The sequence below is a fragment of the Panulirus ornatus genome, chromosome 68, assembly GCF_036320965.1.
Source record: "Panulirus ornatus isolate Po-2019 chromosome 68, ASM3632096v1, whole genome shotgun sequence".
Taxonomy (NCBI): domain Eukaryota; kingdom Metazoa; phylum Arthropoda; class Malacostraca; order Decapoda; family Palinuridae; genus Panulirus; species Panulirus ornatus.
In genome coordinates this window covers 5,957,117-5,983,912 of record NC_092291.1, presented here as the reverse complement: position 1 = coordinate 5,983,912, position 26,796 = coordinate 5,957,117, and the positions used below count along the sequence as shown (strand labels likewise).

The 26,796-nt window shown below is 44.3% G+C and overlaps 2 protein-coding genes across 2 annotated transcripts in view; one reads left to right on the top strand and one right to left on the bottom strand.

The window, feature by feature from the left end:
• Positions 1–26,796, bottom strand: part of LOC139747319 (saccharopine dehydrogenase-like oxidoreductase) — a 139,987-nt gene that overhangs the window by 91,500 nt on the left and 21,691 nt on the right. The window lies entirely within an intron of this gene.
• LOC139747318 (uncharacterized) overlaps positions 1,724–26,796 on the top strand; it is a 50,729-nt gene continuing 25,656 nt past the window's right edge. Inside the window, exons 1-9 of the mRNA XM_071659485.1 lie at positions 1,724–1,882; positions 17,954–18,111; positions 19,546–19,598; positions 21,401–21,565; positions 21,933–22,065; positions 22,873–23,003; positions 24,005–24,127; positions 24,354–24,601; positions 25,443–25,530. Of these exons, the coding sequence (XP_071515586.1) occupies positions 18,080–18,111; positions 19,546–19,598; positions 21,401–21,565; positions 21,933–22,065; positions 22,873–23,003; positions 24,005–24,127; positions 24,354–24,601; positions 25,443–25,530 (973 nt within the window). The 5' untranslated portion in view covers positions 1,724–1,882; positions 17,954–18,079. The remainder of the gene's footprint in view (positions 1,883–17,953; positions 18,112–19,545; positions 19,599–21,400; positions 21,566–21,932; positions 22,066–22,872; positions 23,004–24,004; positions 24,128–24,353; positions 24,602–25,442; positions 25,531–26,796) is intronic.

Sequence of the window (26,796 nt, the reverse complement as noted above, 5' to 3'; positions counted from 1 at the left end):
GCATTTGGACGATTTTTGCAGGGAAATAGTGCAAATGACTGGGAGATGTATAAAAGAAAGATAAAGAAGGTCAAAGGAAAGGTGCAAGAGGTGAAAAAGAGGGCAATGAGAGTTGGGGTGAGAGAGCTTCGTTAAATGTTAGGGAGGATAAAAAAAATGTTTTGGAACGAGGTAAATAAAGTGCGTAAAACAAGAGAACAAATGGGAACATCGGTGAAGGGGGCTAATGGGGAGGTAATAACAAGTAGAGGTGAAGTGAGGAGACGGAGAGAGTGTTTTGAAGGTTTGTTGAATGTATTTGATGATAGAGTGGCAGATATAGGGTGTTTTGGTCGAGGTGGCGTGCGAAGTGAGAGGGTTAGGGAGAATGGTTTGGTAAACAGAGAAGAGGGAGTGAAAGCTTTGCCGAAGATGAAAGCCGTACTCTGAGTGACTGGCGACATTTACAAATATAAGTTGTCAAGTCTGAGGCAGCGTCCGGATGTTGACGTACGGGACGGCGGCCTCTTAAACCACCATTAGTTCTTGGTGATTTGTACCCGAGTCATGCGCGTCTCGACTCTTGTGTAGATATACATCAATAGGTCCTCTGTGAGACATAATATAGAAGGGCAGATCTGGGTCATCTCTCCTGGAATTTTGTTTTGTACTGAAAAAATCCCTGAATTTGGCAAAAGACGATTGCATGGTTCATTCTGCTAAAATCTCTCGCTTTCAGGATTTCTAACCAGGCATTTCTGGAATCCAGTTCAATTACGTATAACATCAGCCTAGAAGTTTAATCACATCAAGAGCCCCAGTTAATATCTGTTGCATTTATCAGCAAGGAGTTTTCATGAGGGATCAAGAAATCGACTCCAACTGTCGTCGTACTAACTGATACTGCCTGACACAACCCCGAGTGATTTCGTCTGAAGGACATGTTAATCAGAAGGTGATGGCGAACCTGCCAGTCGGTGATCATCAGCCAAGTTCTCGTGGGGATTCCTAATTTCATCTCTCAGGCGGACGTTTGCTTTTGCCATCTAGTCCCAAGATTGGTCGTCCAGGTCGATCGTGTTTAATGTTCCAGAAAGTTTCTTTTAGGGATTTTTTTTCTTTTTGTTTTAAAGGGAGGAGTAATATTCCTTGTTCACTATCATCGTTAATGATAGATTTCGTTTAAAGATCAATGGGAAACGGAGTTAATATCTAAAGTTCAGTAATCGTTAATTTATCAAAAATATCACGTTTCGCTGTATTTCATTATAAGAAGACTATGACTGTACGGGACATGACTTTAAAGAATCGAGTATTTTGGTTAACTTAACGTAGCCTAAAGTAAACAAATCTAACTTAAACTATTCAGAACTTTAAATGTTCGATATCGCAACGTTAGCCTCCCATCATTTTCGAGCCTAAAGCAACAAATCAACAAACCTAACATAACTTAAACTAAAAAAACCCTACCCTAACCTACCCTAAACTAACAAACCTAACCTAACCTAACCTAACCTATCCATATTAACAGAATTAACGTTACACCTTTATCATATTTATTTGACCTTAAAGCCATTGTCAAATGTCCTTTCAGCACAAGTGCCGTCCCACTGGCTTTCATTCTTACGCCTCCGCGTTGAGTGAAGCCCGCAGCCCTAGCACTGGACGACTCAACCTACATTAGCCTAGCCCCGGTTCCACATACCTCCGTGGAGGATAATGTCGGTGTCCAACATCAGGTTACCGGTTGCAGGAGAGTTGGTGGTGAGGCCGGGCTGTCCTGTTGGTCAGTGAGCTGTGGGGTGTCGACGCGCACGGGTTACCCACTCTTGCCCAGGTGCTTCAGTGCTATTGGTCGCTGCTCGTCCCTGTCCTTGGCTGGCTACATACAACCTTTGCAATCGTACGTCCCCATTTCGGTAACCTAAGTGATAATGTGGACGATGGCCAGGTTTGAATTGTGTTAGGCTTCATAAACCCACATATTAAACTTTAAGAATTTTCATAGACGTAAGTTATATCATAAGTGATCTGAAAAATGTGACTGCACTTTATATATATATATATATATATATATATATATATATATATATATATATATATATATATATATATATATATATACATACAGAGAGAGAGAGAGAGAGAGAGAGAGAGAGAGAGAGAGAGAGAGAGAGAGAGAGAGAGAGAGAGAGAGTGTTACTTTGGCTAGGTTGTATCACTGGAAATACGATCTTGTTAAAGAATCATCTCACTCCGAAGAAGTCTACGTTTCCCTGCTACTGTAATTAGCGCAACATTAGGGTGCAAAGACCGTAAGAAAGAGGTCTTAGGTAACGCCAAGGCTCTTTCACAGACATCTGTCTTGAAGTAATTATGAGTAATATATATATATATATATATGCGTGTGTGTGTGTGTGCAGTTTCTCCCTCAAAGCTGCCCCTAAAGCTGTATCATCGGCGAACAGACTGCATACTTGCCCCTCTCTCCAAATCACTTGCATTTACCTCCCTAACCACCCCATCAATAAACAAATTAAACGACCATGGGGACAACACACCCCTGCTGCAATCCGACATTCACTGGAAACCAATCACTCTCCTCTCTTCCTACTCGAACACATACCTTATATCCTTGGTAAAAACTTTTCACTGCTTCTAGCAACTTACTTCTCACACCATATACTCTTAAGTCCTTCCACAAAGCATCTTTATCTACCCTAGCATATGCTTTCTCCAGATCCATAAATGCTACATACAAGTCCATCTGTTTTTCTAAGCATATCCCACACATTCTTCAAAGCAAACACCTGATCCACATATCCTCTACCACTTATGAAACCACACATCCTCTACCTCTTCTGAAACCCTACTACTCTTCCCCAATCTGACGTTTTTCATATATATATATTCGCCATCTCCCACGTTAGCGAGGTAACGTCAAGAACAGATGACTGAGCACCAGAGGAAAAATCCTCACTTGGCCCCCTTCTCGGTTCTTTCTTTTAGAGAAGTAAAAACTGGAAGGGGGTATGTCCAGCCCCCTTTTAGTCGCCTTCTACGACACGCAGGGAATACGTGGGAAGTATTCTTTCTCCCGTATCCCCAGGGATATATATATATGTATATATATATATATATATATATATATATATATATATATATATATATACATATATATATATATATATATATATATATATATATATATATATGTACATATATATAGCACGGGTTTACAGCCAAGGTGAGTGGTACTGGGATCGGGGTTAGGTTAGCCTAGTCGTCCAGCCAGACGAGGCAAGTGAGGCTTCGTGTTATCGCTCACCAGATCGCGTCTACATAGGCTGCTTGGCCCGACCCAAAGCCGATGACCGCCGGAAGAAACTTTTTTTTTTGTGGGTAAGTGCATGGATGAACCCAAGACCACGCGTTGTATTTGTGAGTTTTGATACGGGAAGGTTTGTTGGAGTACAAAGGTAGCAGAAGTGAGCGAATATGTAACACACTTGTAACTGGTATAAGTTTAACGAACCACATGAGAGGTTACTAATGGGCCACATGGTCGGCAGGTGAGGTGTTGCTTCCCGGCAGAAGCTGACCTCGACCAAGAAGTAGTTGGCCGCCTGAGGGACGGATACATGAATCTGTTTTCCAGAGTTAGACGTGGCAGACCCGCGCAACGCTCGTCACGCTGGTAGCATCTGCTGTAGTCAGCCCCCATACCCAGCCTAGCTCACATCTTAGGATCAACCCAATATACAGTTTGCTTGTTGGCCCCGCTTATTTTGTATTCACTGCTACAGATAAAGCTACACTTGGTACAAACACATCCTGATCTGACAACAGTTACGCTGCCAGATTCAGCTTGTCACAGATTAGGGAAATAACGTTAGGTCGTTTCAGGTGATGAGCGGTCACATCGGGTCGTCTAAGCATAGGGGAAGTAACTTCAGTTCTTCACAGGACAGGGAAAGTCTCTTTAGGTCGTCTCAGGTCATGGAGTACACCAGAACACTATTTCATTATATTCAGTTCCTTACCGTAAGCCTCGTCTTTAGCATCCTGTCTTACATTCATGTATATACAAAGCGCTGAATGAACAATATTCTACGCTGCCTGGCGAGAGCGACATGCTGGTTGTGACAAGCGTTATAGGGGAGGGGCGAGTGTTACTGGTGGAAAGGGTAGCGTTACACGAGAGAGCGTTGAGAGGGAGGGGAAGAGAAAGACAGGGAGATTGATGATGGAAGGGCAAATGTCAGTGGAGGGCAAGATAATGGTAAAAGAAAGCGAGTGTTGTACTGGGGAACCAAGAGAGCTGAAATGAAGCTTGGTGATGGATGGAAGGGCAGAAGTATTGGTAGTGGTGGCGGGAAGATAATGATCGAGACAGTGATGGAGCTTAAGTTTTTAGCTGTGGACTATGGCAGGAGTATGTAGAGAGTTAAGAAGTGCAAGTTTCACTTGACGATGGGAGGGTAAGAGTAGCATATTGGCGGTGGTGGTGGCAATGGCCGGGTTGTGGGGCTGGGACTGAGGTAGGAGATCCCAACGCTGAGTTCTAGTGACGGTACAGCGAGGGAGGCGTCGCTGCGTCCTTGACCCTGACACCGACCATCTTGCCACCATCCACCCGTCAGGCCGGTTGTGATTCCTCGCATCATCCGTCAGGCGTACCTGTGACCCACCCTCCGTCATCCGCAAGGTTGTGGATGTGGTCCAACAGAAGCACGCCATCAGGGCAGGGCAGGGCCAGACGGGGGATCCATGAGCTCCCAGAGGTATAGGGAGGGGACCGAGGTGACTGACCTGGGACCGGTCCGTGGGCTAGCATCCCCACTGCTGCCTTTCCCACTTCCATTCCTACAAACAGTCCTCTCCTCGTAACTTCTTATACATTGTCCCTTCCTGCGTCGTCCTCTTCCCGTCCCTTTTTACACCCTGTCCCTTCCTACTTACTTCCTATCCTCTCCCCTTCCCATCCTACATCAAGGCCTCTCTTCTTGCCTTCCCACATCTTGTTCTCTTCCCTCCCTCTGCACATCTTTTTCTCTCCTCCTACAACACAAACACGCTCCGCTAGGACAGCACACCACCACACTGACGACACCATACATGTGCTCGTCCAGAGGGAAGCAGAACTGTTTAGCTAGAACCCCAAATGTTGTGTGCCTGCACGAGTCTGCATGTGGTGGCTCGCTTACAACACCAAACGTTAATCTACACCATTAACACCATCCAGCCAGCGTCAACCACACGTACCGCTACGTACACCATTCACCACCAAGTACACCATTTATCTCCACACACACTCCACTGCCACCAATGCCACTCAAAGTATTGGGTTTAGGTAACGAAGTGTGCTACACACGACACTTGTCATACGTCACCTTACGTAATTCCCTGTGTTCAGATGGCGGGATGCTGAAGGGTGCGCATGACTTTCCCCAGAACGAGGAAGGACATTATGAAGGACGAACCGAAATGGTGATTCAGTTGGTCTTACCACCCGTCTTTAACTGGCCATCCAACCAGCCACAGACACGATAACACATCAGAAGAAATGTTATCCAAAGTCAAGTTAACCAAATATAATCATCTCTTCCCAACGCAACTCTAGTAGTGTTAAAAATACTTTTCACTTTGTTTCCACCTCTGGACCAAGCAATAGTTCGACATGGTAGTGTAGCGTTGGCTGGCTACACCTCTTATCCACCTTAACATCAGTAGCTTTCACGTATATTCTGATATCTGACGATGTATTTTTGCACCAATGACCTAAAAAATGATTTTAGCGGATTTAATTTATTTTGTGAGTGTGTGTGTGTGTGTGTGTGTGTGTGTGTGTGTGTGTGTGTGTGTGTGTGTGTATTCACGAATGTTACACCATTTAGACGGAGAACATTCTACAGATTTATCACTGCAGACATCGAGAATTTTCATAATTACACATTTGCTGAATTATTAATCTGTTGACCCACGAACTGACTGATTACATACAGTTCTCCATAATGACGGACCTGGTCTCCGGAGGCTGGACGGACGAATTACGGACGCGGTTCTCTGTTTATCTTTTCATTTCTCAATAGTTGATGGTGTACTGTATGGACGCATTGTGGTAGTGCAGCCAGCAGATGAGGTATGTGCTTTAATGCATTGTGGACAGAATACCTGAATTTTGATATCTACAACACAACCAGTATTGAAGTGTTGAGAATTTACTAAAGAAGGTGTATTTCCTGCCAGAGATCCAGATCTTGGCTGTGTATGAACATACACTGTTATCAGCCGTCGTGATTGGCGTCATGGAACACATAAATAAGAATTTATGTTTTTTCGTTCTACATCATCTTACTGATGTTGTTCAACGTTCATCACTGCTTTTTGCTTGATTTATATCAAGGTCCACTGTTGCTGATGGAAGAAAAGTGATATTCCGTTTGGCATATTTGTGTAAATTTGGTCCTGATTTTTGTATATCACAAGGTTTTCATGACTGCTTTTAACTGATATTTACATGAAACTCACACATTCCCTGGCTTAGTTCTAGCCCTACACCCCATCAGCTAAAAATCAAAATCATGTATCGTAAGTTTATTTCAAAACGAGTAAAGCATTAGCAGCAATAGAAGCCCATATATAAAGCTTTCTTGCATCCAGATTGCCAGAGATGAGCATGTGCTCACCAAGTACGGATTTATTCTCCACACTGCAGGTCGTTTCTTAACTTTTCTGTCGGCAGTTGAGCCGGAGGGAGAAGTGGGTGGTAAGGTCTCTTCTGCTTTATCAGCTTGTTTCTAGTACAATTTTGAATCTCAGCAGATATCCTCGCCTTAAGGCATCAGGTCGTCTGTTAAGTGCAATTCTCATGAACATTTCATTATACATTAATATATTTACTTGTTACACCTGCCGTTGGACGGAACTAACTGAAGAATCTCTTCAGGTGTAATTCTAGGACGCTGGTACTTTTGTTCACGAGTTGTATGATATAGAACAGGACGTGGTTCTGGTGTACATGTTTATTGGCTGTATAACACAGTACAGGACGTGGCTGCAGCGGTGACCTTCAGTCCACCTCACACTGGTGTCCTTCACCTTGTGTTTACACTTGGCCCAGCGGCTCCACAGGTCGACCATCTTGTAATTCTCTCGCGGTTATCAAATGAGAAATATTTCAACAAAACCCTTCACTATGTCAGCATCATCTGATATAACTTTATGTTCCGTTGGATAACTGTTGAAATGATTAATATTATAGTGTGATGAAGGAAGGTCGGCGTCAAACATTACACAAGAATGAAAACAAGTCATACGATGACTGGCAAGGGTAAGTGATGTTGGTTGATGATGAAAGACCTATCCCGCCACACTCCAGGCTTGTGAAAAACATCCACCATGTAACAATGAATAAGAGAGAGAACAATGTGTTTCGACGCATCCCAAGTGTATTCAGTGCACACCCTTGGCCACTGGCAGTGGGTGTTCAACATTAATGGTAATTCAATCTTTCGTAAGTTTACGTTCACCGAGTTACACAGGCTGAAAAGCATCATCCACTGTCGGGTGGTGACTGGTCTGTCATACTATGTGCAGCATATACTGACACTGGACGAATCTTACTGTAGCATGTATTAACATACTGGACGAATCATATTGTGGCATGTCATGACGTATTGGACGAATCATTTTGTAGATATATTGACATATTGGACGAATCATATTGAGGAATATCATGAGGTATTGGACGAATCATTTTGTATCATATATTGACATACTGGACGAATCATATTGTGGAATGTCATAACGTATTGGACGAATCATTTTATATCATATATTGACATATTGGACGAATCATATTGTGGAATGTCATGACGTATTCATCAAGTGATGAACCCTCGAATATACACCACGTCAGCACCCACACGGTCCCTCCCCCCCTCCCCTCCCCCCCCTTTCTGGTCGGGAATTGGTCCTGCCTGGACCCGCTAGTTCTCAGGCTCGAAGAAACTAAAAGTGAAAAAAAATGAATGAAAACTTTTGCTTTTAACGTTTGTCTTAAATTTACAGTAACGAAAGATTTCGTGGAAATCTAGCCACGAGTCTACTGTAAATATGTAAGACAATTTACAAATCCAAAAAGACATTTCTATCAGAAGCATAGAGCATTAAGTAGTGAAACTACTATGAATATAGTTTAAGAATCTTTCACTTTCTACGAGACAAAAGTAAAGAATACCAACCCAAAACACGAGCTCTCACGCATGTAGACGGTTAACATGCTAGAGTTATACAAGATGTGTAATCATATATCACAAGGCGAGGTAGAGTATCAAGATGACACAAATATTATTGTTAATAAGCACCCATGTTCTTGGCAACGGGAATTAAAAACATTTCCAGGCCCTCATACGTACGTACAACCCTTCATGCACCAGTGATTGCAAGTGCAAGCACGGGTGTCAGGAGCGGCCCCGAGGGTCACTTACCCCAGCTCCCTACCAACAACTTTACCCAAAGAATGTCAACCTACCTTGCTAGACGAGGCAGGTTGCTGCCGAGGGATAGTATACACACAGTCGTCGTTAATGGGGCAAGTTAACATACATTTCTTATTTGAAGGGAAGATGTGCGGATGTACTCGCTGGGGAAATGTACAAAAGCTTTTACCAAAGTATAAGAGTGTGTGAATATGTAATGCAGTCAGTGTTTCGGAAGCGTAACATTTGTTTATAACGTCAAAATAAAGGTGATTGAAGTTGTTGGGAAATGTATACACAGTTGTTAACTTGAGGATTAATGTGTTAGGACGAAAAAGACATACACATCTTTTTTAGGAGGATGACATGTAAGCTTTCCGTATAACTGAGCAGGTGCAAATATTGTCAGTCGTGGATTTGAAGCAAAACAGCTGTTTATCCACTCCTAAAAACTGGTCGATAAAATGGGAACATGGCTTAGACGAGGATAGATATAAATATATATACATATATATATATATATATATATATATATATATATATATATATATATATCTTTTTTTTTTTTTATAGTTTGTCGCTGTCTCCCGCGTTTGCGAGGTAGCGCAAGGAAACAGACGAAAGAAATGGCCCAACCCCCCCCCCCCCCATACACACGTACATACACACGTCCACACACGCAAATATACATACCTACACAGCTTTCCATGGTTTACCCCAGACGCTTCACATGCCTTGATTCAATCCACTGACAGCACGTCAACCCCTGTGTACCACATCGCTCCAATTCACTCTATTCCTTGCCCTCCTTTCACCCTCCTGCAGGTTCAGGCCCCGATCACACAAAATCTTTTTCACTCCATCTTTCCACCTCCAATTTGGTCTCCCTCTTCTCCTCGTTCCCTCCACCTCCGACACATATATCCTCTTGGTCAATCTTTCCTCACTCATTCTCTCCATGTGCCCAAACCATTTCAAAGCACCCTCTTCTGCTCTCTCAACCACGCTCTTTTTATTTCCACACATCTCTCTTACCCTTACGTTACTTACTCGATCAAACCACCTCACACCACACATTTTCCTCAAACATCTCATTTCCAGCACATCCATCCTCCTGCGCACATCTCTATCCATAGCCCACGCCTCGCAACCATACAACGTTGTTGGAACCACTATTCCTTCAAACATACCCATTTTTGCTTTCCGAGATAATGTTCTCGACTTCCACACATTTTTCAAGGCTCCCAAAATTTTCGCCCCCTCCCCCACCCTATGATCCACTTCCGCTTCCATGGTTCCATCCGCTGACAGATCCACTCCCAGATATCTAAAACACTTCACTTCCTCCAGTTTTTCTCCATTCAAACTCACCTCCCAATTGACTTGACCCTCACCCCTACTGTACCTAACAACCTTGCTCTTATTCACATTTACTCTTAACTTTCTTCTTCCACACACTTTACCAAACTCAGTCACCAGCTTCTGCAGTTTCTCACATGAATCAGCCACCAGCGCTGTATCATCAGCGAACAACAACTGACTCACTTCCCAAGCTCTCTCATCCCCAACAGACTTCATACTTGCCCCTCTTTCCAGGACTCTTGCATTTACCTCCCTAACAACCCCATCCATAAACAAATTAAACAACCATGGAGACATCACACACCCCTGCCGCAAACCTACATTCACTGAGAACCAATCACTTTCCTCTCTTCCTACACGTACACATGCCTTACATCCTCGATAAAAACTTTTCACTGCTTCTAACAACTTGCCTCCCACACCATATATTCTTAATACCTTCCACAGAGCATCTCTATCAACTCTATCATATGCCTTCTCCAGATCCATAAATGCTACATACAAATCCATTTGCTTTTCTAAGTATTTCTCACATACATTCTTCAAGCAAACTCCTGATCCACACATCCTCTACCACTTCTGAAACCGCACTGCTCTTCCCCAATCTGATGCTCTGTACATGCCTTCACCCTCTCAATCAATACCCTCCCATATAATTTACCAGGAATACTCAACAAACTTATACCTCTGTAATTTGAGCACTCACTCTTATCCCCTTTGCCTTTGAACAATGGCACTATGCACGCATTCCGCCAATCCTCAGGCACCTCACCATGAGTCATACATACATTAAATAACCTTACCAACCAGTCAACAATACAGTCACCCCCTTTTTTAATAAATTCCACTGCAATACCATCCAAACCTGCTGCCTTGCCGGCTTTCATCTTCCGCAAAGCTTTTACTACCTCTTCTCTGTTTACCAAATCATTTTCCCTAACCCTCTCACTTTGCACACCACCTCGACCAAAACACCCTATATCTGCCACTCTGTCATCAGACACATTCAACAAACCTTCAAAATACTCATTCCATCTCCTTCTCACATCACCGCTACTTGTTATCACCTCCCCATTTACGCCCTTCACTGAAGTTCCCATTTGCTCCCTTGTCTTACGCACCCTATTTACCTCCTTCCAGAACATCTTTTTATTCTCCCTAAAATTTACTGATAGTCTCTCACCCCAACTCTCATTTGCCCTTTTTTTCACCTCTTGCACCTTTCTCTTGACCTCCTGTCTCTTTCTTTTATACTTCTCCCACTCAATTGCATTTTTTCCCTGCAAAAATCGTCCAAATGCCTCTCTCTTCTCTTTCACTAATACTCTTACTTCTTCATCCCACCACTCACTACCCTTTCTAAACAGCCCACCTCCCACTCTTCTCATGCCACAAGCATCTTTTGCGCAATCCATCACTGATTCCCTAAATATAATCCCATTCCTCCCCCACTCCCCTTACTTCCATTGTTCTCACCTTTTTCCATTCTGTACACAGTCTCTCCTGGTACTTCCCCACACAGGTCTCCTTCCCAAGCTCACTTACTCTCACCACCTTCTTCACCCCAACATTCACTCCTCTTTTCTGAAAACCCATACTAATCTTCACCTTAGCCTCCACAAGATAATGATCAGACATCCCTCCAGTTGCACCTCTCAGCACATTAACATCCAAAAGTCTCTCTTTCGCACGCCTGTCAATTAACACGTAATCCAATAACGCTCTCTGGCCATCTCTCCTACTTACATAAGTATACTTATGTATATCTCGCTTTTTAAACCAGGTATTCCCAATCATCAGTCCTTTTTCAGCACATAAATCTACAAGCTCTTCACCATTTCCATTTACAACACTGAACACCCCATGCATACCAATTATTCCCTCAACTGCCACATTACTCACCTTTGTATTCAAATCACCCATCACTATAACCCGGTCTCGTGCATCAAAACCGCTAACACACTCATTCAGCTGCTCCCAAAACACTTGCCTCTCATGATCTTTCTTCTCATGCCCAGGTGCATATGCACCAATAATCACCCACCTCTCTCCATCAACTTTCAATTTTACCCATATTAATCGAGAATTTACTTTCTTACATTCTATCACATACTCCCACAACTCCTGTTTCAGGAGTATTGCTACTCCTTCCCTTGCTCTTATATATATATATATATATATATATATATATATATATATATATATATATATATATATATATAAATTTTATATATTTATTTTGCTTTGTCGCTGTCTCCCGCGTTTGCGAGGTAGCGCAAGGAAACAGACGAAAGAAATGGCCCAACCCACCCCCATACACATGTATATACATACACGTCCCCACACGCAAATATACATACCCATACATCTCAATGTACACATATATATACACACACAGACATATACATATATACACATGCACACAATTCCCACTGTCTGCCTTTATTCATTCCCATCGCCACCTCGCCACACATGGAATAACATCCCCCTCCCCCCTCATGTGTGTGAGGTAGCGCTAGGAAAAGACAACGAAGGCCCCATTCGTTCACACTCAGTCTCTAGCTGTCATGCAATAATGCCCTAAACCACAGCTCCCTTTCCACATCTAGGCCCCACAGAACTTTCCATGGTTTACCCCAGACGCTTCACATACCCTGGTTCAATCCACTGACAGCACGTCGACCCCGGCATACCACATCGATCCAATTCACTCTATTCCTTGCCCGCCTTTCACCCTCCTGCATGTTCAGGCCCCGATCACTCAAAATCTTTTTCACTCCATCTTTCCACCTCCAATTTGGTCTCCCACTTCTCCTCGTTCCCTCCACCTCCGACGCATATTTCCTCATGGTCAATCTTTCCTCACTCATTCTCTCCATGTGCCCAAACCATTTCAAAACACCCTCCTCTGCTCTCTCAACCACGCTCTTCTTATTTCCACACATCTCTCTTACCCTTACATTACTTACTCGATCAAACCACCTCACACCACATACTGTCCTCAAACATCTCAATTCCAGCACATCCACCCTCCTGCGCACTATTCTATCCATAGCCCACGCCTCGCAACCATACAACGTTGTTGGAACCACTATTCCTTCAAACATAGCCATTTTTGCTTTTGGAGATAATATTCTCGACTTCCACACATTTTTCAAGGTTCCCAGGATTTTCGCTCCCTCCCCAACCCTATGATTCACTTCCGCTTCCATGGTTCCATCCGCTGCTAGATCCACTCCCAGATATCTAAAACACTTTACTTCCTCCAGTTTTTCTCCATTCAAACTTACCTCCCAATTGACTTGACCCTCAACCCTACTGTACCTAATAACTTTGCTCTTATTCACATTTACTCTTAACTTTCTTCTTTCACACACTTTACCAAACTCAGTCACCAGCTTCTGCAGTTTCTCACATGAATCAGCCACCAGCGCTGTATCATCAGCGAACAACAACTGACTCACTTCCCAAGCTCTCTCATCCCCAACAGACTGCATACTTGCCCCTCTTTCCAAAACTCTTGCATTCACCTCCCTAACAACCCCATCCATAAACAAATTAAACAACCATGGAGACATCACACACACCCTGCCGCAAACCTACATTCACTGAGAACCAATCACTTTCCTCTTTTCCTACACGTTCACATGCTTTACATCCTCGATAAAAACTTTTCATTGCTTCTAACAACTTGCCTTCCACACCATGTATTCTTAATACCTTCCACAGAGCATCTCTATCAACTCTATCATATGCCTTCTCCAGATCCATAAATGCTACATACAAATCCATTTGCTTTTCTAGGTATTTCTCACACATATATATATATATATATATATATATATATATATATATATATATATATATATATATATATATATATATATATATATAAATATATATATATATATATATATATATATATATATATATATATATATATATATATATATATATTTATTATTTATTTATTTTATTTTGCTTTGTCGCTGTCTCCCGCGTTTGCGAGGTAGCGCAAGGAAACAGACGAAGGAAATGGCCCAACCCACCCCCATACACATGTATATACACACACGTCCACACACGCAAATATACATACCTATACATCACAATGTACACATATATATACACACGCAGACACATACATATATACCCATGCACATAATTCACACTGTCTGCCTTTATTCATTCCCATCGCCACCTCACCACACATGGTATACCATCCCCCTCCCCCCTCATGTGTGTGGGGTAGTGCTAGGAAAAGACAACAAAGGCCTCATTCGTTCACACTCAGTCTCTAGCTGTCATGCAATAATGCTCGAAACCACAGACCCCTTTCCACATCCAGGCCCCACACAGCTTTTCATGGTTTACCCCAGACGCTTCACATGCCCTGATTCAATCCACTGACAGCACGTCAACCGCGGTATACCACATCGATCCAATTCACTCTATTCCTTGCCCGCCTTTCACCCTCCTGCATGTTCAGGCCCCGATCACTCAAAATCTTTTTCACTCCATCCTTCCACCTCCAATTTGGTCTCCCACTTCTCCTCGTTCCCTCCACCTCCGACACATATATCCTCTTGGTCAATCTTTCCTCACTCATTCTCTCCATGTGCCCAAACCATTTCAAAAAAACCTCTTCTGCTCTCTCAACCACGCTCTTTTTATTTCCACACATCTCTCTTACCCTTGCATTACTTACTCGATCAAACCACCTCACACCACACATTGTCCTCAAAAATCTCATTTCCAGCACATCCACCCTGCTGCGCACAACTCTATCCATAGCTCACGCCTCGCAACCATGCAACATTGTTGGAACCACTATTCCTTCAAACATAGCCATTTTTGCTTTCCGAGATAATGTTCTCGACTTCCACACATTCTTCAACGCTCCCAGAACTTTCGCCCCCTCCCCCACCCTATGATTCACTTCCGCTTCCATGGTTCCATCCGGTGCCAAATCCACTCCCAGATATCTAAAACACTTCACTTCCTCTAGTTTTACTCCGTTCAACCTTATCTCCAAATTGACTTGACCCTCAACTCTACTGTACCTAATAACCTTGCTCTTATTCACATCTACTCTCAGCTTTCTTGTTTCACACACTTTACCAAACTCAGTCACCAGCTTCTGCAGTTTCTCACACGAATCAGCCACCAGCGCTGTATCATCAGAGAAGAGGTATATATTGCGTTAATGAGATGGCCTTGATTAGAGCCTCTGTTGCTCTTGTCATCCCAGCCAACATAAAGAAAGGTAAACCAGAACTTGGACTTTATGACGTGAGTAATCTGTCCAATTCATGTCCCTTGAGACCACCTGAGTAGAAAACTCAGCTCACGTGTCTTCAAGAACTTCCAGATTATGTTGGCGTTGTCTCTACATTCAGGCAGACACGAAAACCTCTGGAAGCCGCTGTTGTGAGTGGTCGTCAGTGTGTGGGTCGCTGCCCCGTTGTAATGATAGGGAGATCGTTTTTAGATGTAAGTATCCAAGGTTGGTGTCTGCAAATAACTGTAACATCTAAAAGACAGAGGCAGTACACATGGCTTGAGTCGAATTAAGCAAAAAGATTCGTAAGAAGTTAAACTGATTCGTTTCCTTAAGAAACGTTGGCTGAGCTGGAGCCAGAGGCTACTTGAACAACGGGTTCGGCCTCGACTTGTCTAGTCTTTACTTGTTTCTTTAGCAGGGAGAGGCGAGAAGTGATAATCGACTCGTTGGAATCAGATTCTAAGTTATTGCCAACTAAACAAGTTTTTGCAATCTAAGGTGACAGCACACTTGGACACATTCCAGGGGCGGGCTTACCTGCTGTTTTTCAATATGGATTGATATTCAGTGTTCCCGCAAGGCGGAGTCCCGTGAATACTTGTGAGTGAGCAATAGAAGTCAAGTCTACCATCTGGCTACAGCTACAATCCATCCTTCAAACCCGCGAGAAGTAACGATGATTAAACTATAGCCATTAATATCTATAGTGCGATCCACTAGTTACATTACTGTATCATTATCATTTCTAAAGATCTTACCATATCATAACAAAACTCAAGAGAAAAAACAATAAACGAATCAGATAAGAATCGCAGGGAACCATGTTGAATGCGGGCGAGGGAGCAGTGTGTGTAGGAGGCGCGGCAAGGCCAGTCGCCTCTAGTAAGGGCAAATGTCCTCCTGACATAGGATAGGATTTTGTCCGGACATCAAAGTATTTACATGCCAGAGCCTTATTACTGGGTAGTTAGGCCAATGGATCAGTACATGTAAAGAAAGATGTCGACGTAAGGATGAACACATTGACATAGAGACATAGGCTCATGTCTCATCTTGAGCAACAGTCTTCCCAGTTGTCTAGTCTCATCTTTAAGGTTGGCCGGTACACCGCAGGCTCTGGGCAGCAGGTGCTGGACATGAGCGCCGTTATTACCGCCAACATAACGTTAAGCCCCAGACCTCACATTCATATTCTTACAAACAAACTAATGAAGAGATAAGGTTAGTGATCTATATGGGTATTAACATATCAAATACTTTTGTGTTCTTTCCTACCCTAGTGAACACTATTGGCAGTGACAGGACCTCATTTGTTGTTGTCTGCTGCCTTGTATCTACCAAGGTAGAAAGACGGGGAGGCACAAGAGCATGATGAGTGGAGCTGCCGGGTGTATATGAAGATAATCTAGTATGATAAGAATGACCTCTACCTGAAGACGCAACAAGCAAGTGGATCGAAACTTTCAATCGTTTTCTGAAATCTCTTGGAAACAAAGAAGCAAAAGTCCCTAAAAACAGAGATAAACACAATAGCGATGAATAACCAATTAATATAACCAACCAATAGTCACTGGGGTACCTGACATGCCACCTTGGTCTGTAAGGGCGGCAGGTTAGTAGGAAGGTATGGTCCTCGTCTGTGGTCTCGTTTTAAGACTCTCATTAACTTAGACAAGAATACATTGACGCTATGTTCCAGTCTCCGCATGAATTGATCGTCAAATTTACTATCTAAAACATTTAAAACCAGAAAACAACACGACGATTTCCCTGAGTTAGGCTCGCTAACGAGTCCTGGATACCGGCCAGGTTTTGTGTTCTAACTCAAGGAGAAACTTCAGCATGAGAACCAAAGTGTTATTCTTGAGCGGCCCCGAGAGCTGATACAGGCTCTGGGGAAGGATGAATATATTGTGGCCTCCGGAGGTCGTGCCGGAGAAGGTGCTGGAAAAGGGCCGATGTGAGGGAAAGACTGCAAAAAATCATATCTCCAGGATATGTTTACTACTTATATTTTCTGTTGTTTGGTCACTTTCTTAATGATTGTGAATTTCAAATTTCCCCTTCTGGGTCCCTCAAAATCCCAGGGTTCCGGGGATTTTGCACCAGTTTCTCCGGCCTCTAGATGGGTGTGTGTGGCTGTGGGTCGATGACACCTGTCATTGGCTTGCTGAACCCTTCCCCGACCAGCATTACTGCTGGATCTACCAACAGGAGGGACCATAGCCACATAAAACCCTGACGTCTGCACCACAGTAACGACGATTCAGCGGGGCCACACGGTGCTCTGGAGTGAGGCAACCTAAGGACATGAGATTCAGACGATTCCAGAATGTTGTTTATCACAGCTGCATCTTGCCTCGGCCGTAGGCGAGTTCCACCTAACACCGACCTGCCTTACTTTTTCGTCCAAGTTGTATTCAGTTAGAGTCAATATGAAACAGGCGAAAGGGCGACTGACTCTGAAGCGTACAGGAGATATGAAGGTAGTAGGGAAAGGTGGTTCCTGCACGGTCAACAGTGGCATATAACGTGAACAGCCAGTAAGAACGTACTGGACCGTATGATAATTTGAGGCAACACCTGGCTAGGGCCACGTCGGCCGGGATGGGTGGGGCATGCTACGCCCTCACCTTCCTCGACAAGTCACACCCATCCATCCCCCACACCAACACTTGCACCACAACTCCCTGTCCCCCACCCCCACATTTGCACCACAACCATCCGTTCCCCCACCAAGACTTGCACCACATATTATCAATGCTCCTTTGCATATATCACTGAATTCCTGCCTCGCAGAAAGACAATTACGTCGAAATTATCCCTTTTTAATTTATCTTTGCAGAGGACGGACTCCCAGAGGGAGGAGTGATATACGTGAGTGTGGAATGAGCACGTATTGAGGTCTTCTACTAGCTGTCCTCCCACTTGACGTAACTCACTGCAATTTGCTTCACTCAGGTTCCCCAACATGCTCACAACCATTAACTTATTCTTCTTCATGTAAGTATTATCGCTCTCATTATTGTGCATGACTTACCTCGCTTTGTGATGGACCACGATAATTTGCCTTTATGATCATTATCATTCTCTCTCTCTCTCTCTCTCTCTCTCTCTCTCTCTCTCTCTCTCTCTCTCTCTCTCTCTCTCCTCTCACACACACACACACCACTTCTGTCCCCTTCACCTAGAGACTTCAGTACTTCGGAAGCCGTGATTGTCACTTCGGGCTTCTGAAAGGTTCTATGTCTGCTGCACATACCATTTACTAACCGCCCGCACTGCAGCCCACCCACCCACCAGGCTCTGCAGTCCACCCACCCACCAGGTTCTGCAGCCCACGTACTCACGAAGCACTGCAGACCACCCGCCTACCAGGGTAACATCATGCTTAAGTCACAGCTGCTCTTTCTTAAAGAAGAAGAATGTCCCACTATAAACAATGAAAGTACAAGTTTAGCTTTATAAGGCAAAATAAACCTTCCATTAAGAGCATTACAAGTATCTTTAGATATCAAACGGCGGGAAATTCATTCCTTACGCAGAGCAATGTGATTCTTCAGACAGCTTTGGATATGTGCCAAAATAGCAAGCTGTGGTTGGTAGTGAGCTTTGCCAACTGGTGAGCCGTGGCAGTTGGATAACTGTGGCAGATGGGTAACTGTGGCAGCTTGAGATATAAGGGAGCTTGAGAACTGTGGCAGCTTGAGAATTGTGGCGGCTGGGGAACTGTGACGGCTGAGAAACTCTGGCAACTGGAGAACTGTGGTAGCTGGGGAATTGTGGCAGTTTGAGAACTGTGGCGGCTGGGGAAGTATGGCAGTTGACGAACTATTGCAGCATCAGAACTGTCGTAGTTGGGAACTGTGACGGTTTGGAATTTGTGGCAACTGGAGAACTGTGGCAGCTTGAGAACTGTGGTAGCTGGACAGCTGTGGCAGCTGGGAACTGTGGCAGCTGGAAACTCTAGCAGCTGGGAACTCTGGCAGCTGGGAAACTGTGGCAACTTTAGAACTGAGGTAGTTGGGAACTGTGGTAACTGGGGAACTGTGACAGCTTGAGATGTGTGGCAACTGGGGAACTGTGACAGCTTGAGAACTGTGGCAGATGGGAAACAGTGGTAGTTGGGGAACTGTGACAGCTTGAGAACTGTGGCATCTACTTAAGAAACTAAGGGTCATTCCTCTTTAGACAGTAAACACTTTAGTAAACTGACAACAAACTGACCCCACACTGGTTACACATACTACCATTCTGAGCAAACTTTCTCATGTACGTATTCTTTAACGTCTTTGAAATGCCTATCAACCTAAATTCATATTGAATATCTCACAGTACAGTATAACCCAGGTATACCCCTGACCAGTGGCCAGAGTATAACCCAGGTGTACTCCTGACCAGTGGCCAGAGTATAATATATTTGTTTTGCTTTGTTAGGCCTTTGGTGTCGTGGTGTGGTGTAGCTGCAGGCGGGGAGAGGATGGGCAAACGTGAGTATAATGATTATCTTTTTTGCGTGTCTGGTGATCCTTGGTTATACCTGTACTGGGCACATAGCTGTGCATTCTTCTGTATGTTGTAATTATCAAAGATCTAGTTGTACAGGTATGGGCATAATGTTAAGTGTAGTTGTCATGAACATATAGGGTTAGGTACTGTATAGTTATATTGTCACGTGTAGTTACCATTGTCAAGTCTTATAATGAGTTTTATAATGAATCTTAATGATGAGCCTTGTGATAATAACAGTGGGTTAGTGAGTGACTGTGCAACACACTGTAAACTTTGGTGATCCTTCTAAACCCTGGTAGTCCTGCTAAACCCTGGTAGTTCTGCTAAACCCTGGTAGTCCTGCTAAACCCTGGTAGTTCTGCTAAACCCTGGTGATCCTTCTAAACCCTAGGGGTCTTGGTAAAGGATTTGTCTTGCCACCTGAACCATTGTTAGTTGGCCTTACATCTTTGTTGATCACTGTGTACTATGTGTTGCCACATCCTGATTGGATGTGTAACATATGTTGTCACTTCCTGATCCAGAGTATAACACGTGTTGTCACTTTCTGATCCAGAGTGTAACACGTGTTGTCACTTCCTGATCCAGAGTGTAAAGCGTGTTGTCACTTCCTGATCCAGTGTCAGTGTACGTGCGTACATTAGGCCATTGTTTATACACTTCGGTCAGCGGATGTAGTGCGTCTAATAAGCTCATTAGTCATCATGTGTCAGTTTTGATAACTTTTTACTTAGCGGTGATTTATCTCATATCATTGTTCATAGCACAAGACTAAACAATCTTCGGCTGGTGATAATGATGATACCTCCCGGTTTACTGCCATCAATCATACATCACTGTTGATGTCTTGTGTTAGGGAGGTAGGCCTCACACCAGGTGTTGACGATGCGGATCTTACGGTCATCATTATCATAATTTTCAATATCATTAACCCCAGCATGATCTCTGTTACTTACTTTTGACATTATCGTCACTGTCATCAGCAACACCTGGCGTCCAACAGAGTGGACTTATATACCAAACCTGCCATGCTTTCTGGCCAAACCCTTCCCTGATTACCGACTGCGTTTCACCTCCCAAGGTCAACTGCTCACTACCCTGGGCCATATTTCACCTCCTTAGGTCAACTGGGCCGTGTTTCACCTTCTCAGGTCAATTGGGCCATGTTTCACCTCCCCAGGTCAACTCCTCACTACCCTGGGCCATGTTTCACCTCCCCAGGTCAACTGGGCCATGTCTCACCTTCCCAGGTCAACTGGGCCATGTTTCACCTGACCAGGTCAACTGGGGCATGTTTCACCTCCCCAGGTCAACTGCTCACAACTCTGGGCCATGTTTCACCTCCCAGGTCAACTGCTCACTCCCCTGAGTCATGTTTCACCTCCCAAGGTCAACTGCTTACTACCCTGGGCCATGTTTAACTTCCACAGGTCAACTGTTCACCACCCTAGGCTATGTTTCACCTCCCCAGGTCAACTGGTTACTACTCTGGGCCATGGTTCACCTCCCCAGGTCAACTGTTCACTCCCCTGGGCCATGGTTCACCTCCCCAGGTCAACTGTTCACTCCCCTGGGCCATGTTTCACCTCCCTAGGTCAACTGGTTACTTCTCTGGGCCATGTTTCACCTCCCAGGCCAACTGCTCACTACCCAGGGCCATGTTTCACCTCCCCAGGTAGACCGCTCACATTTCACCTGGCCCACTGTGCATCCTCACCCACCCCTTGCTACTTTACTCCTGACAGCCCATGACCTCACCCACTACCCCTGCTCCTGACAGAGATGTTCCAGCAGCTCAACACGTACGAGCCCCGGGCGAGGAGAGGTTACCGCCTGTGTCAGGTGGACGGCACGGAGGGCGCTTGTCTCTCCAGTACCGAGTGTTCCCGTCAGCGGGGTCTCTACGCCGGCTACTGCGGCGCCACTCAGGACTACTGCTGCATAGGTACGACTTGCGTCCTATGTACCTGCCAGGTGGTGGTGGATGGTGTCGTGCGTGTGTGGGTATGTGTCGGCCACGGCCGGTTTACTAATTATAAACAAAAAAAAAATAAATTTTTTCTCTTATTTTTTGGAGCCCTTATTTACTATGGGTTCTTGGGCTGGAGCCTCATGTGTGCCACCAGACCAGACTGTCACTAGGCATCTGTTCCACAACACAAGACACTCCGTTATCCCAGTGCTTTACATCATGATACAACAGTAAAGTCTTCCCTGGTATGATTTTAAAGAACGTGTCACCCATTAGCAAATGTTCATATGATAAAGTTGGTCATTAGCAAGCCGTCTAGTAACTCTTATCTGCTCCACAGTGGACAAGACGTGTGGGAGTCGCACCTCCGCCCACCATGCCCACTTTAGGAATCCCTCCTACCCAAACAACGATACAGAGGCCAGAACGTGTGACTTACAGATGGAGATCGGCAGGAAGGTGTGCGCTGTCAGGTAGGTTTAGAGAGAGAGAGAGAGAGAGAGAGAGAGAGAGAGAGAGAGAGAGAGAGAGAGAGAGAGAGAGAGAGAGAGAGAGATGCACGACTATTGCCTTTCAGTCAGCCTCACCAGTACACAGGTGCTGTAGCCCAGCAGGCGGTGTCTGCGCCTGACACCTACACGTAAACATTAAGGGCGTCTCAATGTAAAACAATAACACATGTAATATTCAAGACTTCATCTGACGACATATATCACGCACTCACCCTGGAATTATTTAGAATTCATCCTGTATTCATTGCATTACCCCTGAGTGACCTCTGGAAGCACAACACACATGATACAGTACAACATAGCTCGTGTGTTACCTCAGCTAACATGATCAACTCAACACCACAACCATTGTGTCATGATGACCCTTCAGTCCTAAAATGGTAAGCTCATGACCCCTCGCAGGAGTGTCATGGCCCTTCATTCTTGACACCCAGTTCCGACACAACGGTGTCATGGCTCGTCTGTCCTAACATAGCAAGGTCATGACTTCCTCTCAATTCCAACATAGAATTATCGTGACTCCCTCACAGTTCCAGCATAGCAATATCATGACTAATAATTCCAACATAGCAATGTCATGACTCCCTCACAATTCCAACATAGCACCCAACAAAGAAAGGTTACAGAAATGAACAAATGGTACGTCATTAAACCCAGTAAAGGAAGGTCACTTCTCTGTTAAGGACACACAGCAAGGTCATGATCCCCTTCACTTCAACACAGCTAGGTTAAGACTGCTAATATAGTAGGTCTTGTATCGCTCCACAGGATGACCTTCAACAAGTTTGAGCTGGCAGTGTACCAGGACGGAGTTTGTATCAAGGACACCATGACGGTGTTGGGCACCTCCCTGGGGGATACCATGACACCAATCTGCGGCAACATGACCAACTGGGCTAGTAAGTACCAGGGCAGGGGAGCTGGGTGGGGTTGGGCTGGTCGTGAGGGGCGGGAGGGGCGCTGGGCTGGTCGTGAGGGATTGGAGGAGCGCTGGGCTGGTCGTGAGGGTTGGAAGGGGCCTTAGGCCGGTCGTTAGGGGTGGGAGAGGAGTTGGGCTAGCCATGTTAGGTGGGCGGGGAGTTGGGCCAGTCGTGATGGGTGGAAGGAACGCTGAGGTGCTTTTACGAGATATTTGATAATGTCTATTTGATAATTCTTATCATGTTTAACCTTGAATTAAGCTTCTAACCATAAATAATTTCATTTTCTATCATGTATACAATTTGACAATAAAGGACATCTTATCTTATCTATCTACTTGCTACAGTCTAGTCATGAAAGGGCTGTAGTGAGGGCGTAGCAGGTTACAGTGCCAAGTCATGGAGGCATGACAGTAGTATGCTGATGCCACCATGTGTCTACCGTTACCACGTGACTCGATTAATAATTCGTAATATTAATGACTAATTAAAACCCAGACTTTCCAGTGCATTACAGACCATTTGACATGCCTAATTTTCCAAGTGTTAACTCATGTACAGAATATAAGAGTTACCAACTTCCAATAACTTTGATCTTAATCACAGTTTTAATTTTGAAATACAACTGATAATTCATAAATACACCACCAGGAAAATAGGATAAACTTCATGATAACGTTTAACTTTTGGTCCATATTGATCTCAGGCCCCATTTTTGAAATTCTAACCAAATAGTTCTGATGTCTTTTTTTCAAATTTTCAGGATTGAATTCCCAGCTATCAAATATTGAGACTAATCTAAACATTTGCCCAGCAGCAAGAGCCTTCAGTATTAGCGGCAGGTGTTACAGGTGTTACCTGTACGGGTGCCCAGACCATGATAACGGATATATGCCAATATTGCATTAAGGTCACCGCTGAAGTAAGGTTTCTGACCTCCATTATACAATGTGGTTACAGTAAACTTCGTGCCATTACAGCCACGTTTGCGGTAAAGGAACGGAGTACTGTGACGCTGGCTATGGTCGTCCAAGGACTCCCTGCTTACACTTTCTCCATTGGCCTGACCCAGCTGCCCTGTGATGTCCTCGTCCCCTTCCAGTGTAAGTTGACCTTGCCAGCAGGGCACTTACCAAGACTTGGGTCTATCCCTATCCAATATGACGTGTGCTAGTAACCAGCCAGTGACCCATTGATACAACAGGTTATTGCCTTTTTAGCTCGTCTGAAGGAACACCAAAACAAAAAAATATTCATGATAACAAGTAGCTTAACTATTGTTGGTGTCAGGAACAATAACCATTGCCTCTGTACTCCTGCCACACACAGCACCAACATGGGCGGGCGTGAGGAACGCTGACGCAGTCAAGTACGTGCCCACCACCACCCCTCCTCCCGAGGAGGTAACCGAGACCACAGATTTCTCTACGACTGAAACGACGGAGGAGACGACAACAGAGACGACGACGGAGACGACCTCGATGATGAGTGACGATGAGGAAACGACGGACGTCCCCGAAGCAGAGAGCCCGACCACCCTCACCCCCGGCAAGATACCCACACCCTCTAACAACGAGGTGAGAGAGAGAGAGAGAGAGAGAGAGAGAGAGAGAGAGAGAGAGAGAGAGAGAGAGAGAGAGAGAGAGAGAGAGAGAGAGAGAGAGAGAGAGAGCATCTGATAATTCTATGAAAAAGCACACGACTGAAACATGTGACACTCCTGGACACCACTGAAACATGTGACACTCCTGGACACGACTGAACACGTGACAGACCAGTAGAACACTGGACATGTGAAAGGCCTGGAGACTACTGGAATATATGGCAGGCCGGGTCAGCGCTTTATCTTATGTACAAATGTTTGTTATGAAGATCAGTATTCTGCCACTTGTGAAATTGACGGGAATCATGAGGACATATCTGCCACACATTAACAATGATTAGCCTCGCCAACATTACACTGTCATTAACTGGGAACAGAAAGAATCGTTCGTAGGTTATTCATTTGTACTGTAGACCTTGATGTCTCACATTGCTGTCTTTGTTGATATTCTCATAGTTGGTACATACGAGTGAGTGAGTGTGCTGAGAGACAGAGACGGAGGGTTTAACATCAAGATACTCCAATATGGTACCTCAGGGTTTAACATTATGGTAGCTCAAGAGTTAACATAATGGTACCCCAGAGGTTAATTTTATAAAGCCTCTGGGGTTAACATTACGGTAAATCGGGGGTTAATATTATGACACCTCAGGAGTTAACTTAATGGTATCACAGGGAGTAACATTATCGTGCTACTGGGGTTAGGATTATGGTATCTAAGAGTTAACATTATGGTACTCTAAGGATTAACATTCTGATCCTCAGCAGGATAACATAACGGTACCTCTGAAGGTAACTGCCTATCTTGTCTGCAGGTGCTGATCCGCGCGCCTTCTAACCCTGAGGAGGACGTGTATCTCGAGACGACAGATGCCACGCCTGCCATCTCAGCCTTCAGGAGGGGTGAGTGTCAATCCCTGATGCTCCCTTCATTCATTTACCTCAATAAACAATACAAACTCATGACAATAAGTTCCTTATAATGTTTCTTCCGAAACACGCATCTTTCACTATGAAATCTATCTATCTATCTATCTATCTATCTATCTATCTATATCTATATATATATATATATATATATATATATATATATATATATATATAAATAGCGGGGGGGGGGGGGGGCTGGAAATCCTCCCCTCTCATTTTTTTTTTCCCAAAAGAAGGAACAGACAAGGGGGCCAGGTGAGGATATTCCCTCAAAGGCCCAGTCCTCTGTTATTAACGCTACATCGCTAATGCGGGAAATGGCGAATAGTATGAAAGAAAAAAAAAAAAGATATATATTTTAAATATCATTCGCCATTTCCCGCGTTAGCGAGGTAGCGTTAAGAACAGACGACTGAGCCCTTGAGGGAAATCCTCACTTGGGCTCCTTCTCTGTTCCTTCTTTTGTAAAATCAAAAACGAGAGGGGAGGATTTCCAGCCCCACATTCCCTCCCTTCTAGTCGTCTTTTACGACGCGCAGAGAATGCGTGGGAAGCATTCTTTCTCCCCTATCATCCGAAAGAATATATATATATATATATATATATATATATATATATATATATATATATATATATATATATATATGATTAATTATTCTTAACCGCCGTCTCCTACGTTAGCAAGGTGGCGCAAGGAAACAGACGAGGAATAGCCCCACCCACCCACATACATATGTATATACATAAACGCCCACACACTCACATATACATACATATACATTTCAACGCATTCATACATATACGTACACAGACATATACATATGTACACATGTACATATCAATACTTGCTGCCTTCATCCATTGCCGTTGCCACCCCGCCACACACACGAAATAGCATCCCCGCTCCTTCAGGGAGGTAGCACCAGGAACAGACATGAAAGGCCACATTCGTTCGCACTCAGTCTCTAGCTGCCATGTATAATGCACCGAAACCACAGCTCCCTTTCCACATCCAGGCCCCACAAAACTTTCCATGGTTTACCCCAGACGCTTCACATGCCCTGGTTCAATCCATTGACAGCACGTCGACCCCGGTATATCATATCGTTCTAATTCACTCTATTCATTGCACGTCTTTCACCCTCCTGTATGTTCAGGCCCCGATCGCTCAAAATCTTTTTCACTCCGTCTTTCCACCTCCAATTTGGTTTCCCACTTCTCCTCGTTCCCTCCACCTCT